The 27503-nt window shown below is 45.3% G+C and overlaps 1 protein-coding gene across 2 annotated transcripts in view; it reads right to left on the reverse strand.

Annotated features, from left to right (window-relative positions):
- ADAMTS17 (ADAM metallopeptidase with thrombospondin type 1 motif 17) overlaps positions 1–27503 on the reverse strand; it is a 246143-nt gene that overhangs the window by 5999 nt on the left and 212641 nt on the right. For both annotated transcript variants that reach the window (XM_083184274.1, XM_083184273.1), the window contains 4 exons: positions 20285–20420; positions 5969–6173; positions 2954–3106; positions 106–283 (listed from right to left, as the gene is read on the reverse strand). In XM_083184274.1, coding sequence (XP_083040400.1) covers positions 106–283; positions 2954–3106; positions 5969–6173; positions 20285–20420 — 672 coding nt within the window. The remainder of the gene's footprint in view (positions 1–105; positions 284–2953; positions 3107–5968; positions 6174–20284; positions 20421–27503) is intronic.

Below are 27503 nucleotides of genomic sequence, written 5' to 3' on the forward strand. Positions count from 1 at the left end.
CTGATTGGCTGGTTATTTATCACTCTCCATTTTATCACTTTTGAAGCTTTGTGCATCTGGCTAAAAGCATTGTAGACAGCAGGTAGATGTCAAGATGCTGCTTACCGAGCCTGGGTGACGTAATGGTATTAGCATTCACTTTTTCATTACAAACGTCTTGGTGACATTGTCTGTAGGCTACTGGCTTGGACAGGGAAGAGCATTCATTTCCATGACGCCCAGTCACCTTGTGCATACACTGTACCACGCGGGACTGCAGGCCTTTACCACAGGTAGACGAGCACTACGGGTAAAATAAATATAATTGATTTAGAATAGACACTTCACCAGTACAGAGAAACATTGCAGAAGAACAATGGAAGCTGATGTTTGCATTATTATATATAAATTCCTAAATGATACATCGCTTGCAGTCCTTTCACATATGATGTACCGCATTTGACCCCACTTCCAGCCGTCGGGAGGTGAGCCGAGTCGGAGGTCGGACGGGTAACAGGTACGACCTCCGGCTCAAGTCCGATGCGTACAGGACATCAAACACATCTGATTTGGGCCAAATCGTACTAGTGTATGGGCACCTTTAGATCACTGAAATAGTGTGGTACTGATGGAAATCTACCACTTTTTGGAATGATAATGTCTTTCCCCATCATGCATGTATGGCTTAATTTATGAATATGCCAGCTCACATGTTTTTTTAATAACTTTATTAAAAGGCATCAGTGAACATATGGGCCACATGGATGGTGTAATGGTTAGCATTACTGCCTCACAGCACTGAGGTCATGGGTTTTATTCCCACCATGGCCCAAACTATGTGGAGTTTGTATATTCTCCCCGTGCTTGCATGGATTTACTCCGGGTACTCCAGTTTCCTCCAACAATCCAAATATATACTGGTAGGTTGATTGGCTCCCAACAAAATAAACCCTAGAATGTCTGTGTACATATGGTAGGGAATATAGATTGTAAGCTCCACTGGGGCAGGGACTGATGTGAATGTTCAAATATTCTCTGCAAAGATTACTAACTGTCACTAGGTACAGTACCACATTGCAGCAACCTTTTTGTTTTCTCCTTAATAAGAACCACAGCCCAGATATACACCACTCATTTATGTCTAACACCCTCCTGAGATCTTCATCCCACTTTTGCTTATGAGGGTCGTTCTGTTTTTGCTGAGGAGAGAAGCTTGTGTGAGCATCCAGGGATCTCGCTGTCAGCTTGGTCAAAGAGGGAAGATAAAAAGGTATGAGAGCAAATGGAAATATTCCTGTCTTGGGACGTCAGAACACAGCTTTCGTGACAGGGCGAGAGCTAGAGAAGAAAGCTAATTGCCTTTGGTGCAAATTAAAAAGAATAAAATAACCACTGGGCTTTGGATTACTGACGTAGCAGGGGCTGGTAATTAAGGAAACCTCCTGGATATAATATCCACTCATTGGACAAAACACATCTGGACTCGATAAGGGATATAATGTCCTTGTGGAAGGGAATCAGCTGGGAAGTGCTTTCACAAGGGTAGGGACATCTTGGGAGAACAGTCAGGGCAGCGCAAGTGATGAGACCAAGCCAGGAAATGAATGATTGGTTTCAAGATGATGAGTTTTGGGACTTTTTCATAGGTTACCATCCACGCCGACTGCAATTCGGAACAGTAAAGTGTACCAAGTGCAGTGGTAGTGGAGTGACGTACCTGGCGAGGGGAGCAGTAAACTAATTTGGGGTCCATATGCCGAGGTGTTTACACTGACACCAAAAAGTGAAAACCTCATGTTGACATTTTTATGTGTCAACATTATTTATATAGCGCACACATATTCTGCAGCGCTTTACAGAGTATAGTTGAACATTCACATCAGTCCCTGCCCCAGTGGAGCTTACAATCTATATTCCCTACCACATGTACACAGACACACAGACATTCTAGGGTTAATTTTTTGGGAGGCAATTAAACCTACCAGTATATTTTTGGATTGTGGGAGGAGACTGGAGTACCCGGAGGAAACCCACGCAAGCACGGGGAGAATATACAAACTCAGTTAGGGCCATGGTTGGAATCGAATCCATGACCTCAGTGCTGTGAGGCAGTAATGCTAACCATTACACCATCCGATCCGTGCTGCCCCAATGTCTAGGTCTGTAATAAATGGGCCGATTCAGACCTGTACGTTGTGATGAAAATTCACGGGCGTTTTGGGGTGGCACTCTAATGTTTTGTGGGATTGTCCCAGAAACCGCAGGCGTTCCTCAGCCGTTGGGAGGGAGGGCTTCTGATGTCATCAGCGGCCTCCTTCTCCTCACGGCATTTGAAGTGCTGAGTAGGTAGACTTACTTGGTGCTTGCGAGCAGGGGGGAAATCATTTGAGGGTGAGTGATTTTCCCCCCTGTGTGCACAGCTGCAAACACATTCGCAGCAAAGCACAGGGGCTGGGGGGGGGCTCAGCAGGGTGGTATTTACCTGCGATGGCCCAATGTCACATACCTGGACATTGTCTGTGAGCCACACCCTGATTTGATAAGAGATTAAGAGGGGAGAATATTCAGCCTTTAAATCATTATCTAAGTTCTCTGTAAATGAAATATCCAGATACTTAAGTGAAAGTTATCTTCAAGTAAATCTTTGGGTCAAGGGAATAGAATTAGTCCTATCAGTGCTCATTTCTGAAACTGAACAGAATTTGTATTGGTGGATTTTTTATGAACACATCAGGGGGGTAACTCGAGGTTTGGATGCCCCCAGGGCCTGCTAGGCTGTGATGTTGCCACACTGTAACACTAACAACAACATTATTAAAGCAAAATAAGTAGCGAGAGAGAGCGATCAGGTCGTGTGCCATATTTCATTATAGGACAGCCAATCACCAAGAGAAAAGGAATTGGGCTACCAAAGGTCACACTTTTTGCAGTCATGTTTATACTTGCATTTATTAAACTTATGTAGCCAGCTTACCTTGGACCAATCTGCTGTCTTCCACTCATAGCAGCCGGTGTAATCCTCACACTCCTCCTCCTCTCTCGGCCTTGTGGCTAAATCACATTTGCCCCTGGTATTGGTGCAGGATATCTGCCTCTTCTTAGCGCCCCGCCCACAATCTGAAGAGCACTACAAAGACACATCAAAAAGATCTGAGAATTCCACAAATCCAACAATTATTCTGTAAGAACATTGCAGGCCAAGATCCCACGTCTGCAGTTATTATACATTACAATCGTCTTGTCTTCTAAATGGAACTACAGTATATGTTATCAGCAGACCCTTTCTTGGGTGTTCTTTACATTGCATATTTTTTGATCATTAGTAAATATTCAGTTTACAGTGCTTGCAGATGAACGGTTGTACACAAATACCCACATAACACAAAGGCTGCATACATACACACAGCTGACACGAGGGATGTGCGGAAAGTACAGTACCTTGTTGGTAGGTTCCCCAATATACTGTATACAGCACAGAAAGTGGTCATTCACTAAATGATCCTTAAAAAAATCACCAAATCTGGTCATGAGGCAATGACAAAGGTCAGCTGATAATTTGCTCCTGGGTAGCGATAAATTAGCCTTATGTGTCAGTGACATATTTTTAAGAACATTCACTGCACCTGGAAGAATAAAATCACGTTGTAGAGAATGTATTAGAGCAGTGGTTCTTAACCTCGGTCTTTAGGAACCCCCTCCCCAATAGTTCACGTTTTCCAGCTCGCCTGACAGATTCACAAGTGAAGTAATTAGCCCCACCTGTGGATCTTTTTAAACGTGTCAGTGAATAATGAGTGCACCTGTGCACCTGCAGGGTTACCTGGAAAACGTGAACTGTTGGGGGTCCTGAGGACCGAGGTTGAGAACCACTGTATTAGAGCTTCCAGAGAAGGGAAATGATCGTGTACTGATTAGTCTTCTTGTAATCTAGCTGGTTACATAAGAAACGGTAATGCAGAGACATTGTGTTACACTTTGCAGGAGTGTCTGGGAAAAGGACAGCTACACATATAACACAGAAGGGACACATGGAATGGTCACATGACCTCATATTCTTCCATGTTCTCTTTCAACATAGTTGTGATGCCACTTAGGCTGGCCTTACATCTACAGATTGATTGTCAGATCTGGCTGGTTGGAACAAAAACCTGGTAGTATCTGAATGACAGTTTTGGGCAGTTTTCCAGCATTTCAAAGCAAATGGTCAACTGTCATTTGCTCTCATCCATTACCAGGTTTTTGTTCCAACCAGCCAGATCAGACAATAAATCTGTAGATGTATGGCCATCTTTACCCTGCATCATGAAGTCTTCGGCAGACATGCTGCCATAAAATAAAGGGGTATATGTAAATGTGGTCAAGTACATAGATGTGCAAACATTCCATATGTATCTGTGTCTTTGTATATACCACATTTTAGCTGTGGCCCTTAGCATGGGGTTTTCTAGCATATGTCTGGGAACCTCTTGGAATGTAGGTGCGGGTCCTGGTTGTAACACAACTGGGCTGCACAAGGTTGTATTTGGGAGGCTAGATTTAGATTGCTGTAATTTATGTCAGTTATCCGTAGTCTTTAGAGTAATATTTTTATGTTGATAGTCTGTTCGGTATAATAACAGTGCAGAGATGAGATGATAACTGTGCATGGTTAGACTGGTACACTTCTCACACACAGATCTGATGGACAGATTAATAAACATAACCAGCGCCACAAGTCATTGTGCTGTGTAACAGCGGCTTCCTGACACACTGATAAATGATACTGCTCCTGGCCATAGAGCTGGCTCCATGATATGAAATAACTGTACTCTGGCAAACAGGAGACATAAACTCTCAAATCACGATTCATAGCTGCAACAAAGCACTTTTTATATTTGATACTTGGACGTCATCCATTTCATTTTTTCCTAAGTCTTGACTTGCTGACCTTCTCTCGGAAGTAATTCCTTAATAATGAACACAAGGCTGCGGAGGCCAAGTTACAAAGTGAATTCCCAGGATCATTTGGCCACATGAAATGACATTCTGTATAGTAATCTCCATCTTGATGCCTGTGATCTAAATCTGTAATCCTGGGCTTTACTACGCAGACCATTCAGACTACCAGTGCCGGGCTGGGAGACACTGGTCTTTTTAAAGTCTGTTTATTAGAGAACATTGTCACAGCTAATATGTAGAACTATATTCTGTTGTCACAGCTAATCCGTGTCACTTGTCTCATCATTATTTACACACTCCCTTTGCATGTGGGGCCCAGCCAGGCCTGCTGAGCAGCGTGTCCTGCTCCTGGCATGCACATTGTGCTTTCTCAGCCAACAACAACCTATTCCTACAGTGTGGACCACTTAGAGCAAAATGGCTAACAGGAATATTAACCATAGACAATAAAATGAGTAATCTTTACAGTCACCAGCAATAGCAGTAAGTTTATATGGATGCTGATGTGAGGGAAATGCTGCAGGTGTGGTCATCTTACAGGACTGTGTGCAACCCTGCATCTGGTAATCCAGTCTGACGTCTGGACTCCCTCAGCATTAAACACAGGATCCTATCTGAAAACATGCTATACTACAGAATTGCTTATGGATTGTTCAATTTTATTATTTGAAATAGACATAATAAATAGTACAGGTCGGGTCTCCCTTATCCGTGTATTCCAAAAAACAAAATATTCTGAAAACCGTTGTTTTTCTGAATATTTTCTCCCCCAACCACGCTTTTTCATACTTACCTCGTCCCCTGAAGGCCGCCGTGGACGCCGGAGGACACCGTGGACGTTGTGAGAACCATTGGGGCACCACCAGGGGACCAGGCATGTATGAAAATTTATTTACAAAATCCAAAAAAATCCCTTAACCAAAATGCTTGAGGTCCCGCACATTTCAGATAAGGGATACTCAACCTGTATTTACTTTCCAATAATGAAGATAAAAAAAAAAAAACGAAAAAAAGGAAGAAGAGAAAGAGGATGTTGGTTATGCGCTCTTACCCTTGACCATTCCGATGCCTCCCAAATGGACAGACAGTCTTGGCCATCACAGGCCTGCGTTGTTGCTGGCTTAGTTCCAGTGCAGTAAATATCCTGAGTGGTTACATCAGTCCCATTCTGCAGCTGGTACACACAAGTCACCTGTCTCTGCTGGAAGCCTTTCTCACAGGTGGCCGAGCACTGACCCCATGAACCTGTCACCCATCTGAGGAATGAAGATGATCATTACGTTATATACAGACTGTATTCATTGTATTTAAATGATCAATTCCATCAATAAAGACTAAATAATCATGATATCAATGTTTCAGTCATGTTTCAACTGTCCTTAGGATAATGACAGTTGAAATATAACTGAAACGTTGAGATCACATCTGCCTTTATTGTGTTTTATGAGACCTGTGGCAAATATCAGGTGTTCCACCAAAGCAGGTTACCAATATTTTCCTTAGAATAAATATTTTCCTTAGAATAAAGTAATCACAGCAGTGCGGTTTCACCTTGAGCCACAGCCAATGTACACAAGAACACTAAACCCACTGCGGCCCGGTCTATCGCCTGCCCACCTTACTCAGCATCAGGAGCCTTGAAACTTGTTCCAAGCTTTCAGGTGTTGACTAAAGCCTGACTGCTGAACTCAGCCAGCTATGGAACCCAGAGGCGGAACTACCATTGGTGCAGCAGGTGCATTGCACCGGGGCCCCTGAAGACTAAGGGGCCCACTTCTGCCACCCACTGCTATGTGGCATATTGTGAACTTGGTTTGGAGTGGAAGAGGAGGGCCCAAAAATGTAGTTTTGCACCTGGGCCAACCACTCGTAAGTTCTAACACTGATGGAACCTGTACCAGACCTGCCATATACTCTACATCCAGATAACCAAGCAGTGAGTATGTCCCCACCAGACATACCCACCAGACCACACAGACTGCTGTGTCAGAAAAATGCAACGAGCAAGATGGTGCACAGCAGAGGTTCAGGGCGCTGCCTTCTGCAGACTGCTGTACATCAGACTATAACATCTGCCACTGGAATATTTACATTCACCAACATCCCCATATTTGTGTGCTTGGTAATATTGATACAATCAGTGGTCCACTTTTCATGTTAAGGCATGGAAACATTTTACCCATTATATTAGTAATTAGTTTATTGTTACTTTGCCTTAGACATTGTTAATTCTTTCTGACCCAGCAATATGATTGAGTCCTGTTATTATGTATTATTATGAGAAGGCTGGGCACCTATAGACAACAGGATTAGGTCTCAGTGAGCGAGGACATGTGTATACCTCAGCACTGAACCAGAAAGCACTGCTAGTGGAGAAGGCCACTATAGCGGTGCGTACGATTGGCTGCACATCTCACAAAGAATCTAGTCTGTTCTGCACCCAGCCTCTTTTAGGTTTTTCTTGCCAGTAACAGTTATGTTTGCCCCGTGGGTGCTATGAAGCCAAGCCAGTTGCCCGGTGCCACTTATTGGTATTGGAAGGCCATATAAAGTATAATTTAGTAAAATGACAAAAACAGAGTGGAGGGAGAAGGGTGGGGATAGAGCATACAATATAATGTGTATACACAAACACTGCGTATACATATGCTATCAGAAAAAATCAAAAGGAGGCGGCGCCCAAGTGTAGTATATCAATAAATAAACCTGTGCTCAGTAAGATGCAGATGTGCCTGCTTCATAGGACAATTAGTGTGGGCTTAGCTCCATGTATTCCAGCCTTCCTTGCATCAAACTGTAATGTTCCCGTGGGAGAAAAGCAGACAAATGACAGTACATCGGGCCCAATTCAGAATGGATCGCTAATCAGAGACTTCCAATTGGAAATCCGCTGTTCAGAAAAGATGCCCCTTGCAAAATTGCGAATAGCGATGTATTTGCAGATCCATTCGCAAAAACCGAACCATCAGATTTTTCCATCTGCGTCAGGTTGGAAGTGTTTATCACTGACTTCAGAGACACAACCAAAAACTGCCTGGGCAGGCATGTGTTTTCCAAAATACATTCCACCCAGAATACGCCATGTTCCCGCCCCTAAATTGTGACTTCTGTGCAACTTCTATGCACAGGGATAGTATTTCTCAAGTTAGTCCCACACAGTCGTTCAATAATCGATTGATTAGCAATCCATGCGGAATTAGGCCCATAGTGCAATGTATTTAAAAATGTAAAACAATAAAAACACACAAACTTATACCAACATTCAAATCATTGTATCTGAGAGGTCCTAACGCCATCCATCAGGCCGAGATCTCTATGCTGATGTCTAATACATACTTGCCTACTTTTTTTTTCTCCTCTTCACGAGAAGCTCAGAGAGGAAACCAGATAGTACGTGTCAGGGGAGTGGGACAAGGCTGACGTCACCAAGCCCTGCCCCCGTTAGTCAAACACACCAATTTGTGGGTCTGTAGATTGGGGGATGGGCTAGAATGACGTGATTTGCATCACTTTAGCCCCTCTCCCTCACTGCGGACCTGCAAAATTGTGTATTTGGTGCAGTGGAGAAGGGGATGTGGGGGCGCTGCGGGAGACTTGCCCACCTTTCCAGGGAGCAGGGAGGGGATTTGATTTTCGGGAGCCTCCCAGCCATTCCAGGAGGGTAGGCAAGTATGCTCTAATGCCTTAAAGTTCCTGGATGCCAGGAGAAAGGTAAAAGGAGATATAGACAGCAGAACTTTTTTGTTGTATACTTACCCTCCCACTGCCTCCCATAACCCTTGCTGCAGTTTAGCCCTAACCCCCCCCTAATCTGAGCCTAACCCTCCCTACTAGTGCCTAAACCTCACCTCCGCAACCTGCCAACTAAACCTAACCCGTCCACCCACCAGCCTGACCCTAACCCTCCCACAAGTGCCTTATCCTAACCCCCCTCCCCATGCTTGGCCACCCACTCCTCTCATACACACCAATTGGGTTGCCAGCTGTCAGGAGCCCACAGCAAGGCTCCTTAAGGGCCCCATGTGTGACCATTAGAGACCTAACCACCTGTATGCAGCAGCGTGCACATAACATTCTGAGCGTGCCAAAATCGTATGCAGAATGTGGATGAATGTGGATATCTGCAGTGTCTTTCAGCGAGATAGATGGGAAGAAATCATATGTTCATAGTAACATACTACAGTAGCGCACTCAGGGGGGGTTTCTGAGTACCCTAATCTAAGTGTCCTAGTCTGAAAGCTGAGGGTCCCCTTTTTCCATGGGTACAAGAATTTCAAAAATTGGCAATGGAGAACCGGAGATATCTGTCTTCAAAGCAGTGGTCCCCATCCAAGCCTGTTAATTGCTCTTCCCAGTCAGATATTTCAGTTTCTATCTGACTTAGAGTTTTTCTGATGGTATATTCCAAAAGCTGGGACTCTTCCCCTTTGAGGGACACTAGAAGCTACTACTACTGTGCCCAGAATCAGAGATATCAGCCTTCCAGCAGCTGGTTACTGCTGCAGCTCCACACACCTGGTATGTAGTTTTATATTCTCGTTGGCGGATTGCTCTGCCTCCTGAACTCTGATCCCCTAGTCCGTACCATTTGGTAGGTGGGATTCTCTAGTTTTTTATTCCATTAAAAGCTAAGAAATCTAGTCCTAGGAACTGGAGATATCTGCAGTCAAGCAAGCTCTCCTCCCACCTGAAAATTATGAATAATAAGCCCACTCCACTATACACCCCTCCTCTGCGTATTAAACATCCTCTACCACCCTGAAAGTAATGTATCAGGGCCCCTTCATTCAGCCCAATGCCCCCTTCTCCCACCTCATCTCCCACCATCTGTGCAGTAAAGGGGTAATTAGTGGAAATTACTGATCCAGGCCCTACATGCTGAGCGGTTGATATAATACCCCCTACCACCTGCGGGACATCAAAGCTTCCGCTCATAGCACCCCCCACCCCTACCGCTGGAGGTTAGGTAGGGGCCCCAATACATTGCTATGCCCAGGGGTCTACACTGCTGTTATGTATATATATATATATATATATATATATAATTATTATTTTTATTTATATACATTTAGTCTATCTATAATACTTTAACTGACCCGGCATATACTGGGTCACCTAAGTGTCCATCTCCGTGCTTTGTTCTGCCCCTCTCTGGAAACCCCCTTCTGAAAATCCTGCGTTTGCCCCTGTACTATATGATCGCAAGTTTGTCTCACATATATTCTGCGCTGACCAGCTGAAACTTTTGCATATGTTGTAAAGCGCAATGGAATCTGCTGCGCTATATAAGAAACTGTAAATAAATAAATAAACACAGTAGTATATACTGTACATATATTTCTATGCAATGTCTCATACACACTGGATGATATTGTGGCCACTGTACAAGCAGGTCATTCGCTACATAGCTAGCCCATGACCTGCATGCTACATAGATAGTGCAAAGTAATGATACTAGGGAGTTATTTACCAGATGGTGGCTTACAAAACCTGTTGCTTCACAATGTGTTTTAGCCCTATATTTAAAACAAGAATGATGGTAAAAGCAAAATGAGTGCTTTCCTGTTAGATCAGTACAGTTATACATTTGGGGCTTTAACAAAGTAATAGATAAACCCCTGATAGACAATCTCCAGCACTCCAAGTGCTATGGAACTACATATCCCAGCATATACTGTTCCCCAGCAGCCTGGATGCCACATGCTGCCTTCCCCTGCCATAGTCATTGGTGTTCTATGTGACTGCACAGTACTCTAGTATCCTATAGAGGGCAGCAGCAAGCCAATGTCAAATTCATGTTAATTGCTCCCCTTAGTTATCATCCAATTGCAATTTGCTGCTGATAAAGACATTATCTACATCAACTCAAGAACGTTCTGTTACAGAAGTGTTGCTGCAGCAATGAGTGACACCTTTCATTCATACGATAATCACTTGTGACAGGGGCTGGAACAGTTCATTTGCACACTATCCCTGGTTAAATATGATCTGAATGTCCCACCTATTTTCCTATTTTGCTTTTAAACATCTCAGTTAGGGGATATGTATCATGTTTAGACAGAGATAAAAGAGAGAAAAAGAAACTTCCATCCAATCAACTCCTATCTTTTTTTTAAATTTCAGCCTGTAACACGGTTGTTAGGAGCTGTCAGAAATCACTGTGCTTGTACACGCATCTTACCGGTGTGCTGGAGTATCCTGCAGCACAGGGCTGGCAACTGTAGCGGCTGGTATGACTCCCCAGATTCTGCCATGGCGTTCCCCATTCTTTTCCATACCACAGAAGTGCCACCATGACAGCAGGAGTCAGCTGACCGCTGCACTTCTACTCACAGCCTACAGGGTAACCCTTGATCCAATCCTGGACCCTGCTGCGGTCATGTGTCTGGACATTTAAAGGGGATTAAATGTAGCCATTTGCGGGGCTATAAGGGGAGCTCCCACAAGCCTCCAGCGCCTTGAACAAATTTTCTCATCCCAAAAGCTGTGTTCTAGGCTCCAGATCCCTGTCACCTGTTACCTGTGAAATACCGCTGCCTTGCTGCTGCTGACCAGCCTTTTCCACCTGCAGCCTAACAAATCCTGCTACTGAAGATACCAGCTTCCAATACACTATCAGGATTATCTGCTCTGGCTTCTGCAACACAGGCCTGTACTTCAAACCATTGACTCCCAGGCCAATACTGTGGTCCATCGCTTCCCAGGCCAATGCTCTGTACCATCAGTTCCCAGGCCAATTATCTACTATCTACCAAGTTCCTAGTGTACTTACAGATAGGTATAAAGAGACCCAGACAGGGCTGTGACCTGACCATCAGTAGCAACTAAACCCATATTGTGTGTCCAGGACACGGTGGTGCATTAGATCCCATTGCTTTACATTTTTACTGTTTTTAATATTACAACTGGAATGAATGGGGCAATTCTGCTTCTAAGATAACAAGATCCCCACGAGCTGTACAAGGGAACCTAATCTTCCACAGTTATTCAAGTAAAACAAAAAAATACAGAGAATTCAGGATTCCACATATTCTGAACAGAATTCTCTAACAGCTGTCATTCTGCAACAATTGGACATAACCATCTGACCAGCAGAGGGGGTAGGTACACATTACTTGGCACAGCAAATCTTCTATAGGAGACGGAGTAAATGAGACAGAGCTCAGGGGTTAAACCTTTGCATCCATCCAGACAGAAAATAATCAGGTGAATGTGGGTTTGGGTAGCAGGTCCCACCACACCCAGTCCCCTCAGAATAACAGGGAACGCTTTAGGATAATACAGCTGCACCAGTCCAGCCCTGCAGTCCAACACTAACATTCCAGTGTGATTGCCGAGAGAGGCTCCCTGCACATTTTCCAGCCCGGTAGTCTGACAGTCTGGCCTGCCAGCACTAACAAGGAGAAATCCCTCCTCTGCTGATTAACACAGATCAGCCACAATTCTTAAAGTATCCGTCTAATGTTGCCAGATCAACCGTGTAAACCTGGACACGTACTGTACTAATGCATGAGCTGCAGGGATCTTCTGCGTTCAGTTCTACATTATTCTGCATGCCAACAGCTGCTACTATGTGTACATGCAACATATACACTGATCACCATGCAAACAATACAGCATATTTACTTCATATGCAGATGTGTCCTCATTTACCTATCCTTTTATGTTATATAGCACAAGGAGACTGTGCTGATTAACATGATATATGACACTTGTATATCGTGTGTGTGTGACTGAGTCAGTATATGGAGAAGAACAGGACTTGTATTGGAATAAAGCTACAGCTGCTGCATTGTAGTACTTTCTGTATAGGTTCAGAGACTCAGTCGCACACTGATATACAAATATGACATAACAAATCAATCGGCACAGTCTACTCATGCATCCTGGTCACGCAACACTAGGACGAAGAAGCTAGAAGGTTCTCGCGCAACCTGCATGCCAAGAGGGGCATGACTGCTACACAGGTGTATGAGGACACGTCTGTACTTATAGGGGGACTCCGGTTCACCTGCAAAGCACATTTGGTTTGCTAATGGCCAAATCATGTGCACTGCAGGTGGGGCAGATGTAACATGTGCAGAGAGAGTTATTTTGTTTCTGTGCAGGGTAAATACCGGCTGCTTTATTTTTACACTGCAATATAGTATCAGTTGATCAGTACAAACCCCACTCACATGTTACATCAGCCCCACCTACAGTGCACATGGTTTTGTCCATTAACAAACAAAATGTGCTTTGCGAGTGAACCTGAATCAGTACCCTATTAGCAAATTAAGACACAAAGTCTGCCTTCTTAGTCAGAATTTAGAACCCTAAATTTTACATCTTAATTTGCTAATAGAGTACTAAGTCACAAATAGGGTACTGCTTAGTTAGGATTAGTATTAAGGCACATACTTTAAGGAAAACTCCCACAGCCAACTAAATCCCAGTCTGTGACGAGCCAAGAGGATAGGTGTATGTAGACACATCTGCATGTCTGGATTTAAATGGCTGAAATGTTAAGAGGCCATACTCGAATGATCTGCATCTGAATGATAGGGCTGTAAGGAAGGCTGCAACTGCGTTTAACTCAGGGGTAGATTTATTAAACTCAGTGAAGTGATAAACTGTCTGATTTTTATCACCGGCCAATCAGCTCTTACCTGTGAAGTTACAGGCTTGGTTTGAAAAATGACAGGTAGGAGCTGATTGTCCGGTGATAAAAACCAGACACTTTTTCACTTAACCGAGCTTAATAAATCCCAGAGTCAGGCCCCATAAGGAAAGATCCTGCCACCCTTGACTGGCCCCACCCCCTCAACTGACCCCTCCCCTATTTGGGCTGCATCCATCAATTTCCTGGGCTGGTTTTCCATCCCGATCTGCCCCTGTTGCAAGTTATTATAGAAACAGGTGGTAGAATGGGCTTTGTCAGCATGCAGTGACACCAGTCTCCCACAGGTGGCAGGATTGTAGGGTCTGCCGGAAGAAGGGTTATTTATATTTAATTTTGACACAAACAAAACCAGTTACTCTGCAACGTGAAGTTCCCCAGCTTGCTCCCAGGATAATTCTCATCTCTCCTTTGTACCGTACTCCCACTGTCATTCCCCACAGGGCCCATACACTCATCACACAGTCAACACGTCACATGTGAGACAATAGGCCTAATTCAGACCTATCGATAATCGTCCGCTGTGTGAATTCGCACAGCAGTGATCAGGTCTGAATCAGGCCCAATGATCACACTAGCCCTCCACTCAGTCTGGGGGGTATTCAGATTCAATCGGTCCCCCGTGCATTCGCATGCATCAGCGGATGTCAGCTGCCCAACCTGTCCTCGCACAGGGCGTCCGCAGGTCTGAGACACCACTGCAAGCACTGAAGAAATCATTCAATGGCCACTGACATCTAATGATTTCTCCTCCTCACCCAAGGCTTCTAATGGATGATTATACAAATCACCTATCTGCTGCTAGGATCATTCTTCCTGCTCCTCCTTACATCTCCAGTCTCATTGCCTCACACTTTGCTCTTCCAGTGCGTCTCTTGCTCCCTGATAACCTCCTCCCATGGCCAACTCCAGGATTTCTCCTGAGGTGTTCCTATCCTCTGGATTGCCCTACTAATGCTATCAGACATATGGGGCGAAAAGTAATAAAGTGCGATTTTTTTAAACAGTTAAAAATTTGCCCCATATCGCATATGTCAATTGTGCGATTTTTAGTCAAGAGAATGCGCTGGGACTTGGCCAACTCCAAGTCCCAGCATGCGGGGAATTAATGGGCCCACTGGTAGTTCTACTGTGAGAAGAATGTAGAAACCGCTAAACAGCGGTTGTTCGTTGCTTAGCAGGCGGCTTAAATGCCGCCTTGGCGAACGCCCCCCATTGCCGAATCCCCTCAGTATCATGCGAATGAGGCCCTGCACATGTGTATAATTGCCCATATGCATGCGCAGAGCCGCACCATCGGTCCCCGGAGCGAATATGTCAGGGACCGATCCAACCAGAATCAGGTCCATAGTACAGTAAAATTTTAATATACACACCCAAACCCTCATTTCACATACTTTACTCACCATTCCAGGTTCCAGCGACGGAGTACCTGCTTCCCAGCATTGTCTGCGGCACTGTCAGCAGAGCCCCTATGACTGACAACACAGGGAATCCTGCTCAGCCCTGATTGGCTGTAGGCGTCTCCACGGATTGGCCGCAGGCGTCTCCATGATATGTGTAAAAAGCACTCTGGCCCTGGGTCTAAGACAGCAGCTTCAGGGCCGGCGCTACCCACTCAGCACAGCCTGCAAAGCAAGTAGGCGCCGGCCCTTAGAGGCACTTTCTCCCCTCCTTCAATACACTGTACTATACTCCGGGCTGCCGGCTGCCGCAGCCTGCGCCTGTCAAAGTATTTGAGAGGCAGCAGCGCCGGCAGCAGGCTTAGCCCACCGGACGGAAGCTCTCCACAGCAGGACCACATGTCACAGTCCTGCTGAGTGACACTGCCCGCCTCCTGTCCGGCGGAGCTTGTGGAGTCACAGTGCCGGGACTTCCCTTCCCCAGTGTCAAGCAGGGCAGGTGACATAATGACGCTCTTGCGCCAACAAATGCCTGCAGGGGGAAGTGTCGGCGGCTGGTTTTTAATGAAGCAGGATGATGTACAAGCTGTGGGAGCCTGTATACATAGTCAGAGAGGCCATGCTGGCAGGCGCTGATGTGTGACAGTGTATATAAAAGGTACGTGCCACTGTAAATAAAAGGGTAATTACCCAGTGCCAGAACGGTGATCCAGTATACTAGACACTGTGGCATTCCCCCTACATGACAGGCACAATCTGTAGTAACACAGACTTGGCAGTGGCACTCTCAAAATTAAGTTTATGAAGAAACACTTGCATATTATAGAGATAGAAGGGGCATTGTGCTGGCACAACTCTGGGCATTATATGCAAACAATACAGTGGTTGGCATTATAGCTATGGTGTGCTACTCTGGGCATTATGTGTAACTGTCCCAACTCTGGGCATTATGCGTAAGCGTCTTTACTGTGGGCATTATGTTTAATTGTCGCTACTTTGGGCATTACGTGTAAGTGACACTGCTGTGTGTCTTTTATGTATGCAATGCTAGTCTGGTCATTATGCATAAGGGGCGTTACTCTGGGCATTATGCGTAAGCTACTGTGGGTATTATTTGTGAGCAGCATTACTGTTTGCGTTATGTGTAAGTGGCATTACTGTGTGCATTTTGTGTATGGAGCACTACTCTAGGCATTATGCGTAAGCGCCATTATTGTGTGCATTATTTTTATTCTGCATTACTCTAGTCTAGGCATTATGTGTAAGAAACTGTACTGTAGGCATTATATGTAACCTGCATTATGTGTAAGTGGTATTATTGTGGGCATTATATGTAAGCAGCATTACTTTGGGAATTATGTGTAGATGGCAATAATGTGGATATTAGGTGTAACTGCATTATTCTGGGCATTATGTGTAAGGCTTATTACTGTGGACATTATGTGTAAAAGGCACTACTACTATTAGCATTTTATATAAGGGGGACTACTGTGTGGCATAATGTGTATAAAGGCCTGATGTAAAATAAATAATGAACTCTACTTTGTTTCGTAATGGGAATAAGGGAATCTGATGTGTGGTATAGTTTGAATCTGTTTCACTACATGCAGTGTAATGGCAATAGATTGTGCTGTGTGATGTACTCTGAGAACACATTCCTTGTGAGAACACAACCTCTTTTTTTTGTGGTGCGTGCCTCTAGCGTGCGCTCTTTTATAATACATGGGAGGGTGCAAATTTAGAGTTTGCAGGTAGGCGCCAAACACCCTAGCACCGGCCCTGAGCAGCTTCATTCATCATTGTCACAATTGCCCTAACCAAATCTGTTGCTAAATGTGTAACAATAACCGGTTGACATTTGGAGAACAAGTTGGGTTCTAGATCCAAGGCCAACATACTGTATCCATCTCCCGTAACAGACCAATAAATCTGTCTGTCAGGGCAAGTGTGAGCGGTTCCATTCATTATCTTCACAGGGCCTGGAAGCACACACTCGGGGATTAGAGGTTGTTTAACATCCCCCGGACGTGTGTTTAAGGCTTGCACACAAAGCTCGGCATTCACACAACAGTCCTGCAAGGCATCTGGCATATTGGGTTTCAATTTTTATTTCCACTACTGCACCAAGAAACAGGAAAGATTCTTTCTAGAGAGAAAGTTACAAGACTGAACCTCGCATAGCCTCTGCCCAAACTGGGCTTCTCTAATTCAAGCTCTGTGTTCTATGTAGTAACATTTGTAACAGGCATGGGTCGCACTCTACCAGAGTTCCCAATTAAAAGCATCTGCGTCACATAAGTTACGGCAGCATGACAGAAATTGCAAGAAATTTCAGAAAAAATGTAAGCAAAGTTTGCAATCAGAACGTTATTTCGGGAAAGAATGAATACTTTGTTGCAAAAGGATACTAATAGTTAAGAATATGACAATAGAAGCTAAAGCAACTATTCAAATACCGTAAAAGACCGTACACTCTGAGCGATTTTGAGCTGAAAGCCGCTCAAAACACCAAGTTCAGCTCAAAGCCGCCTAGTGTGTGTGGCCCGGCGATGAGCAGTGATACACGCTCCCTCAACATCACTGGGAAAGCCGTTCATCTGTTGACATTACCAGCAGATGAGCGGCTTTGTGGACAGCTTTGCATAGCGCTGCACTATGCAAAGCTGTCCGCCCCCAGCTGACAGTTCCGGGCAGGGGGAAAGTGGCTCAGTGTGTATGCATTGAGCCGCTACCCCCCAGCGATGACAGTGGTCATCGCTGTCCATACACGCGGTTTCTCGAACTGTTACATTTACCCCATCTGTTGAACTCCAGTCACACCCCAGTTAAGCCCCTTCAACTAGCAGTGACAATATAGAATTGTGTACTATATAGTGTAGAATGTAAGCTTGCGAGCAGGGCCCTCCTTCCTATTTAACTATCTGTAAACACCCAGTTGGTTGTATCACTGTTAATAAATAAATAAAATACTCTGAATTGCCCAGTTGTGTATGCTTGGCTCCGGAACATGGACAGTGCACAAATACACAAGATAAATCAGCAAAATCGACTTGGGTTCATCTGTGTATCAGCCCTTTATTCTTCATCCAGCTCTTTGGACCAGGGAGTTCTTTTGTCAGATGTCACACACAACAAAAGGTTCTCTAGAAATTAATCTGGGAGTCACTGAAATACAAACTGCTCTTGGAAGCAGCTATCCAGAGAGTAGATAGAAAACAGAAGACCGTTAAAGACTGTCCTTGTTCCATGATCAACATACAGTAGCAGATATTATGCTGAAGGGAAAGTTAGAGCTACTGTACGTTGGATAGTCAGAGAGTGGGTGGAATAGTGAGATTTGTGAATTCAGATCCAGAACGAGAGAGAATGGGCAACTTCTGGAACCTGCATCCGCACAGTCAGCACGTCTAGTACCTGGGATAGGAACGTGGCTGGAAACAGGCTACAAGAGGTTTAAGAAAGAAACCACGCTGCTGACAGAGATCCCAAGATCGGCACTTGAAGTGTGAATGTGGTCAGTGAGCGTGGGAATGCGGAATGTCAAGTCGATATGGAGCTGCCAAGTCTCCAAGAATTTCAGCACTTTCACACAGCCATGTACTCTGAGTTAAGGAGGCAGGAATAGACAGTAAAGATGAGAGGGGCCTGGGAAAGAGAAAGGACCTTTGTAAAACAGGGCTTGCTCGGAGGACATTAACACCTGCTAATGAAAACACATCAACGCCTCAGCTGGGCCAGTAAAAGGGATTACAAATCAGTAAAATCAGGTGGGCCCGGTACGTCTCACACTGTAAACTTCTCATTCTCTGAAATATGAGATTCCAAACCGTGCTGGAAAATTATGTAAAAGACAGGCACACCTGAAGACATGCATTTATACGCCAGGAGGGAGAAGAGGGCAGGCTGCCAGCACCAATCACTTCTTCATCCTTTCTATTCAGAAGAGATTTGGGTGTGTGTGGGGGGGATTGTGTTTTTATTCAGTTTTGTTTTATTGTATTTGTGCAGCTGTCATTAAGTAAACCTGTATCTTACAGCAAAGGGTGAGCGGCCACACACCAGATCCATATCATATAAGTGCTAACTTCATTATTCCCCAACCAGGAAGGAAATCTCATAGCTGCCTCTTGCCTGTAACAAGTATTTATCCACAGTTAAGGTTTGGTCATATATGTGTGGTTTGTATGAGGCTGTCTTACTGTACCTCTGCGGCTCTCTGCCAAGAGGTGAAGACGAGGGTGTGAAGTTTAAACTGGGTTCTGTGAGGGATCAGGAGCCAACGGAGGAATAGGTAGAGATGGGAGATGAAAATGGCAGAAAGAGTAGTCTGGCGGCAGTGCTAAGGACAAACTGAAGAGGAGAGAGAGAGATGATTGAGGGGAAGACCAGACAGTAGAAGGTAGAAGTATTTGAGGTGAGAGATGATGAGGGAATGAAAAAGTGTTTTTTTTAGCGTTTAGAGAAAAAACATATTCAGAGATGAAACTGGCGGGATTGGGTGAATGAATGCATGAAGCTAATGACAGAGCAATTAAGGGTGATACTCAAGCAGAAGACCTGATAAACGAAGGAGACTGTGATGTTGTTGCCAAGATTGAAGACAAGGTGCTCACTCTTGGACATATTAAGTTTGAGAAAGTTTCAAGACTTTCAAGGGGAGATAGCAGAAGGGAAGGGGAGAGGTCAAAGAAGGACAGGTAGATTGGGTGTTATCAGCACATAAACAAAGTATAAACAAATAGAAAATATATAGCACAATTTATAAGTAGTACTAAATTATTTACATACTGATGAATTATATTAGTTACGCCCAGGCATTTATCATTATTTTAAGGGCTCACCTAAGTTTTAGGATAGTAAATAAGTGACATTACTAAGACATACAGTGGAAACACGTCATTTTGTTGGCTGGACCAACATTCCTGGGAATGCAGCCTATCAGCTCCAAAGCAGGAAGTGATGTCACCTACTGAATGGAACATCTGTATTATGAAAACAGATGCTTTCCCCGTGTGTAGATGATTGGCAGATTTTACAGAGCGCATTTGAACCTTTTTAAATGCCTTCCTCAAACATTATTCTTATAAAGCTTCCGTACAGCTTCCTGTCTGCACTTAAAATAATAAAATGAATGTTATGCTATTTTAAAATCACTTACATGAAACTCACAATTCTAGTTCAGGATTGTAGCCTCCTATGGAAGCAGACATAACAAAGTGGTTTATGATTTGACTTTTGTTGATTCAATATAGATCAAAGTGCTCAGTGGACATGATGTACAGTAGCTGTCTGCGACAGGACTCACCTGGACTGACATAGATGTGTGTTGCACTTCCGGACTTGTGCAGCAGGACGGGGCACATGAAGGCACATGCTCTCATTCACAATTAACATTGTTTTATTCACTATTTTTGTACAGGACACGAGAGTCTTCCTCTCACCTGCAAAAAAAAATACTAAAGAATGAGTGGAAGTATACACTAACTTATTGCGCATATACACTAAGAACATATTGCATATATGCATGAAGCACACATTGTATATATTTATTAAGAACACAATGTACATATACACTAAGAACATATTGCATGTATTTGTTAACACAACACACATATACAGTACAATAAGAACACATTGCATATATACATTAAGAACATATTGCACATATACACTAAGAACCAGTGGCCTTACACTCACCTCCGGTGACTCCTGAAAGCCACGCCCAACTAGTTTTGTCATGTTTGGACTTCAGTTGAATTCCGCACATGACAAAACTAGTTGGGCGAAGCTTCTAGTAAGGACGTAAAAGCACTGATCCTCCTCCAGGAGTCACCGGATGCGGGTGTAAGGCTGTTCCTGTCTTCAGTTCGCTTTCGTGGGTCTCTCTGGAGGTTCATGTTATACCATGCTGGTAAGCAGTTCTTCTTAATTTATTATGTATGTGAGCCTGTTACATCTAGTAAAGTGTTGTGAATTTTAAGCTCATTGGCCCTTATTCAGATCTGATTAAAATACAAATTTGTTTGGAAAATGGGTAAAACCATGTGCACCGCAGGTGGGACAGATGTAACATGTGCAGAGAGAGTTAAATTTGGGTGGGGTGTGTTGAAACTGAAATCTAAATTGCAGTGTAAAAATAATGCAGCCAGTATTTACCCTGCACAGAAACAAAATAACTCACACAAATATAACTCTCTCTGCACATGCTACATCTGCCCCACCTGCAGTGCACATGGTTTTGCCCATTTTCCAAACAAATTTGTAGTGCGATCAGATCTAAATAAAGGCCATTGTGCACTTCTCCCTTCTTTTTGCATATGTAAATATATTATACCCACCATCGGGTATCCTCCCGGTTTACACCTTGTCTGTTGACAAACCTAAACACAACCTTAACTCTAAACTTAAATAACTTAACCTAAAATAAGACACGGACACAAAGTGCTGGCGTTTCAAAAGAATGTCAAATTTATTTTGACAACTAAAACTATGACTATAAATGGTGGTGGCACTAAAGAACGGTCACTATAGGAAAGGTGGGGTTAAAGATCACTATGCATACATACATCGCTGGTGATCACTCTCCCTGGTCAGCCACCCGGCCTGGTGGTGATGGCCATCCCCCGGACAGAAGCATGGCCCATGACAATCGATGTCGAGGGAGAGTGCACCCCACTACCTACACACACACAGAGCTCTTAATGAATGACTGTTCTTTACCGCCACAGCCAGGCCCTAGGCCGCAGCCACCGCCACCACTAATAACGCTCAGCACCTTGAAGATAACCATGAAAAATGTTGCCTAAAAAACAGAGCCACGCCCTCCGTGCTCAGATGAACGCCATCGCTCCTGTACAGCTCAGGACGCTGGAAGTCAATGGCGTCATGGCGAATGACACCCCCGCCGTTAGCTAGCAGGTATCTCTCAACCGCAGCGTTCATCTTCTTACGTGAACGCTCCAGGCGGGGGCACGATCTAGCGTTCCTCCAAACTCTCCTTGAGATCATGGAGGACCACACTAGCACACAAGATGGCAAAGACTGGGCAATGATGTGAAGGTCCCGGATAACAACGGAGCGTAGCTCCAGAGCGGATCCCCGCCCAAGGTCATTCCCGCCTAAGTGGAATATAACGACCTCCGGGACCCCAAAATGCTTCACAGCCCGCATCAGCTGAGCCTGCAGCGCACACCACCTCAAGCCCCTCACACCTAGCCACCTAACCTCCCCAGCTTGTGGGAACATGCATACATCAGAGGCGAGATCCGCCTGCGAGGCCCAGTACACAAAGGAATGGCCCAACATCCACACGGACTTAACGTCCCATCAACCTGAAATATGCACACAAGAGGTTAGTTAGCAGGAGACCCAATTGCAACAAGCACTCACACACCAACCAGGTTAGAGAGAGAGAGAGAGAAGGAAGAGAAAACCTTGGCCGACCAGCTCTTGAGGCACAAAACACACCGCCCGGAGTAAACTAACAGGTACGCCATGTCAGATTGTAATTGAAGCCAAATTGTGCCCCCGGGCGGATGCGAAAACACACCTCAAGGCCCCCACTGGAAGTTGGCGAGCGCTTATGCGTCCAGTCGACCATGGTGAGCAGTGATAAAGTCGGCCAAATGTACCTACGGAATGCTGCCGAGCGCCATCGACCCAGAGACTAAATCTCTGAATCGGAGCGGCCCTCCGCAGCCGCCGAGGTAGCAGCCCCAAACCGAAAGGAATGCGACCCAAATTCCTTTGGATCGAGACCCGTGGCCTCCAGCGCCCATCCCAATCCGTGGCAAAACTGATACTTGTTGAGCAGTGACCCATCATCATGCTTCAGCCATGCACCAGGTAGGTCTGGGTGCACCTGCGCGAAGGCTGTAACCAACGCCACGGGCACACCCCTTCCACCGCACATGGTCAATCTTGGAACGGCGCAGGTGACATAGCACCGAATCCACATGGACCACCAGGTCATCCACGGTCAGTGGTGAGGGCATTCGCTTTGACGGCGCCACCAGCTCCCCAATCCTGAAGGCACCATGCATATGCCATTCAGAACAACAGGACCTCATAGTCAGGCCAGCAAATGTACCTGTCCCTGTTAGAATGATCAGATAGGTTTCATAAATCAGATTATTTTCCATTTTTGAAAAGCAGTAAATTATACAGCACCCTTATACCCCTTTCACACTGCACTTTTAAAACGGTATATTGCCGTTGTTTCCCATTTCAAACACGTTTAAGGCAAACGGAAAGTGCCAGAGTTGATTTACCGGTGAAAGATAACCGATATTTTAAAACGTTTAAAAGCAGAGTCCTACACGTTCCAGGGCCATCTTTCATGTAGTGAGAACTGCTCGAAACGGTATTTAGCAAAAAAACAACAGACTACATTCTGCCTTGAAACGTGTTGAGGGGATCAAAACGGGTTGACTGATGTGAATGGTATTCAAATGGCATTCAAAACGGCAATCTACTGCAATGTCAAGGCTCAGACCCGTCTTGAATACCGCCTTAAAATACAGCTTTGTAAAAACGTTTAGGCAGTGCGAAAGCGGCACTATAAGGACCTATTTATTGTTTAGCTCTGCAATATTTATCCCATTTTGGTTATTATTTTAATTTCATAATATGCAAGTAAAATACCCAAATTCAGAGTAATATACTGTCATTATTTTTTGCTTTTAAAATACAGTATTTAACATGTCCCTTTTCCCCAATGTAACTGACTTTAGAGAGAGATAAAGTAAAGAGTTTTCAAAATATCCAGTCAGTTTCTGTCATTTATCTTGCACAGTGTGAAATGTAACCTAAGCCGATCGGCTGCTAGGGGAAACTGCTCCACATTATGTATTATGAAGGTTCATACATATTCATCTTTGTCCTGTGGAGTAAACAGAGCTACAATATATAACATACAGCACCCAGCACTGTGTGTGTGGCTGATTGGGAGTGTAGCTCGTGACCTAATATGAAGGCAGCATGGCAGTGCATACTATAGTTCTGCTCCATACACACAATATATGTGCCTGAGCACGGCAGTGCCACACATGGCAGCCCAGAGGCACTGTACAGTCTCATTATGGCTGTATGAGTCAGAGATTAGTTCAGGGATCTGTAGGAAGTGAAATAATTGAACTACTGAACTATTTGCATGACTCGAGTCATCAGGACAATGTAGATCCGAAGAGTCCAGACCATGTCTGAGCTCAGCACTGTCACCTGTGGTAGCTAACATGCACTGCCTCCTGTATATTACATAATGAGAGCTGAATAATACCCCTTTCCCACTGCAGGCTTTACACGTGTAAATGCCGTTTTTTTAGCCTTTTTAAACGGCTAGAGCTGCAGTGGGAAAGCTCCAGGTTGCTTTACACGGGTAACAAATACCGGTTTTTGTTACCCGTGTAAAAAGCAGTGTTTTTACCGTGTAATAGCCGTTTTTTCGGCAGTGGGAAAGGGGTAGCCCTTTACCCGTTAAAAAAAAAACCGGCATGGGGTCCCCCCCCACTGCCGAAACCAGCACCAGGCTGAAGGAGCCGGGGCTGGTAATAAAAAATCAGGAAACCCGACAAATAGGGGTTCCCTGATTTTTTACAACCAGCCCCAGGCTCCAGGTCCGGGGCTGGTTCCCAAAATACGGGGGACAAAATGACTAGGGGTCCCCCGTATTTTAAGAACCAGCCCCAGGCACAACCAGCCAGCAGGGTAATGCCACAGCCGGGGGACACTTATGATATAAGTTCCCGCGGCCAAAGCATTAACCCTACGGACCAGTCAGCCTGGCCAGGGGCCCTGGGGGAGTGGGGACCCCCCCAATAAAGGGGTCCCCCCCCTCCAGGACTTACCTGACCAGGCTGAAGCCTGGTGCTGTCCCCGGTGACCCTGGAGCGGTGGTCACCGGGCTGATGGTATTGTGTAAAAAATAGAATAAAAACCATTGTCTTTTACTGGTGAACTATGAGTCCCAGCAAGCCTCCCCCGCAAGCTGGGACTTGGAGAACCACAAGTCCCAGCCTGCGGGGCATTAAAGGGCCCGCTGGGTCTTGTAGTTCCACAGTAAAAGAAAGAGTTAAATAAACACACTGACACACGTGAAAAATAAAAGTTTAATACATACATAACACATACATACTGATACTTACCTATCTTGAGCCCGTAGGTAGCCCTGGTCCTGATGTCCTGGTCCGTGTCGGCGTCTGTATCCAGTCGGCATCCCTGTCGGCGACGGCGTCGGCGGTCCGGAGTCCGAAGAAATCCATTTGGGAAGCTGTGGAAGGAAATCCTACTCACCTGTCCCAGCGCGACGTAGTCCAGGTAAGTGTCTTTGCAAAAAAAACAAACCGACACCCGAACCAGACCGGACTGACGGAGACGCACGTGTGTTTGTTTACATCGTGCGGCTCCGCCTCCCGAATGCCGCTATTGGCCGCCTTGCGGCCTAGCGGCTCCTGATTGGGCGCTAGGCCGCAAGGCGGCCAATAGCGGCATTCGGGGGCGGAGCCGCACGATGTAAACACACCGTGTGGCTCTCTGCCTGTTCGCTTGGTTCGGGTGTCGGTTTGTTTTTTTTGCAAAGACCTTACCTGGACTACGTCGCGCTGGGACAGGTGAGTAGGATTTCCTTCCACAGCTTCCCAAATGGATTTCTTCGGACTCCGGACCGCCGACGCCGTCGCCGACAGGGATGCCGACTGGATACAGACGCCGACACGGACCAGGACATCAGGACCAGGGCTACCTACGGGCTCAAGATAGGTAAGTATCAGTATGTATGTGTTATGTATGTATTAAACTTTTATTTTTCACGTGTGTCAGTGTGTTTATTTAACTCTTTCTTTTACTGTGGAACTACAAGACCCAGCGGGCCCTTTAATGCCCCGCAGGCTGGGACTTGTGGTTCTCCAAGTCCCAGCTTGCGGGGGAGGCTTGCTGGGACTCATAGTTCACCAGTAAAAGACAATGGTTTTTATTCTATTTTTTACACAATACCATCAGCCCGGTGACCACCGCTCCAGGGTCACCGGGGACAGCACCAGGCTTCAGCCTGGTCAGGTAAGTCCTGGAGGGGGGGGACCCCTTTATTGGGGGGGTCCCCACTCCCCCAGGGCCCCTGGCCAGGCTGACTGGTCGGTAGGGTTAATGCTTTGGCCGCGGGAACTTATATCATAAGTGTCCCCCGGCTGTGGCATTACCCTGCTGGCTGGTTGTGCCTGGGGCTGGTTCTTAAAATACGGGGGACCCCTAGTCATTTTGTCCCCCGTATTTTGGGAACCAGCCCCGGACCTGGAGCCTGGGGCTGGTTGTAAAAAATCAGGGAACCCCTATTTGTCGGGTTTCCTGATTTTTTATTACCAGCCCCGGCTCCTTCAGCCTGGTGCTGGTTTCGGCAGTGGGGGGGACCCCACGCCGTTTTTTTTTTTTAAATTCTCCCCCCCCCCCCCTATCTTTACACTGCTTAAACGGGTTTTTAAACGGGTAAGTGTGAATGTGACAAAAACAGCTTTTAAACGGTAATTTACCGTTTAAAAGCTGCAGTGGGAAAGAGTCTTTATGGCTCTTACCCGTTTAAAGACCCGTTTAAAAAAAACGGGTCTTTACCCGTGTAGGCAGTGGGAAAGCAGCATCACATGGCTGCTGCAGAAGCACCTACACAGGTCCCAGCAGAAGATTTAGCCCAGCAGTATGCTCAGGACTCAATACCAGAAGCAGCAGCAGTAAGTGTTTGGGCATCTGGACTAATATTATAGTGATAGGATCACATAAAGGTGAGCAGCATGAGCACACATGCTCACTCAGACACACCACACATAGACTTTGGCTAGGCACAGCGGTGTAGCTAGGTGACATGGTGCCCGGAGCAAGGGTATGTGTGTGCCCCCCCCCCCGCACCACCTAATTTTTAGCAGGCCTCCCCACTTTCCTATAATCAATTATTACATTATTGCATTACATACATACACACAAACACAAATAGCATGTACAGTATGCATACACACACACACACACACACACACACATAGCATACCTACACACACGAGATAGATACACACACAGCATGCAGTACATACATACATACATACAGCATAAAGTCATACACACAGCATACATATATACACATACACACAACATACATAAATACAGCATACATACACATGCAGGATACCTACAAAAATAAAAATAGCATGCATACACACAAAACCCACACACAGCATATCATATACACACATACAGCATGCATAAACACACACAGCATATAAACCTACAAACATACATTTACTGCAGCACACTCTGCCAGTGCCCCCCCCCCCCCCAGGGGCGGATTTAGGGATGAGGGTGCCCCTAGGCACAACAATAATGTTTACTAAGTAGGACAGTTTATAGGGGCAGTATCTGCATGTCCTATCCATTTACACTCTATTTAAGATGGAATATAGTACAGTACAGTGGATATTTTGCAGTTATTGGTACATTTTGGGCTGACAGTACTATCACAGGCATCCAAGTGCCGCCCCCAAACATGTGCC

The sequence above is a fragment of the Crinia signifera genome, chromosome 4 (assembly GCF_055691185.1).
Source record: "Crinia signifera chromosome 4, ASM5569118v1, whole genome shotgun sequence".
Classification (NCBI taxonomy): domain Eukaryota; kingdom Metazoa; phylum Chordata; class Amphibia; order Anura; family Myobatrachidae; genus Crinia; species Crinia signifera.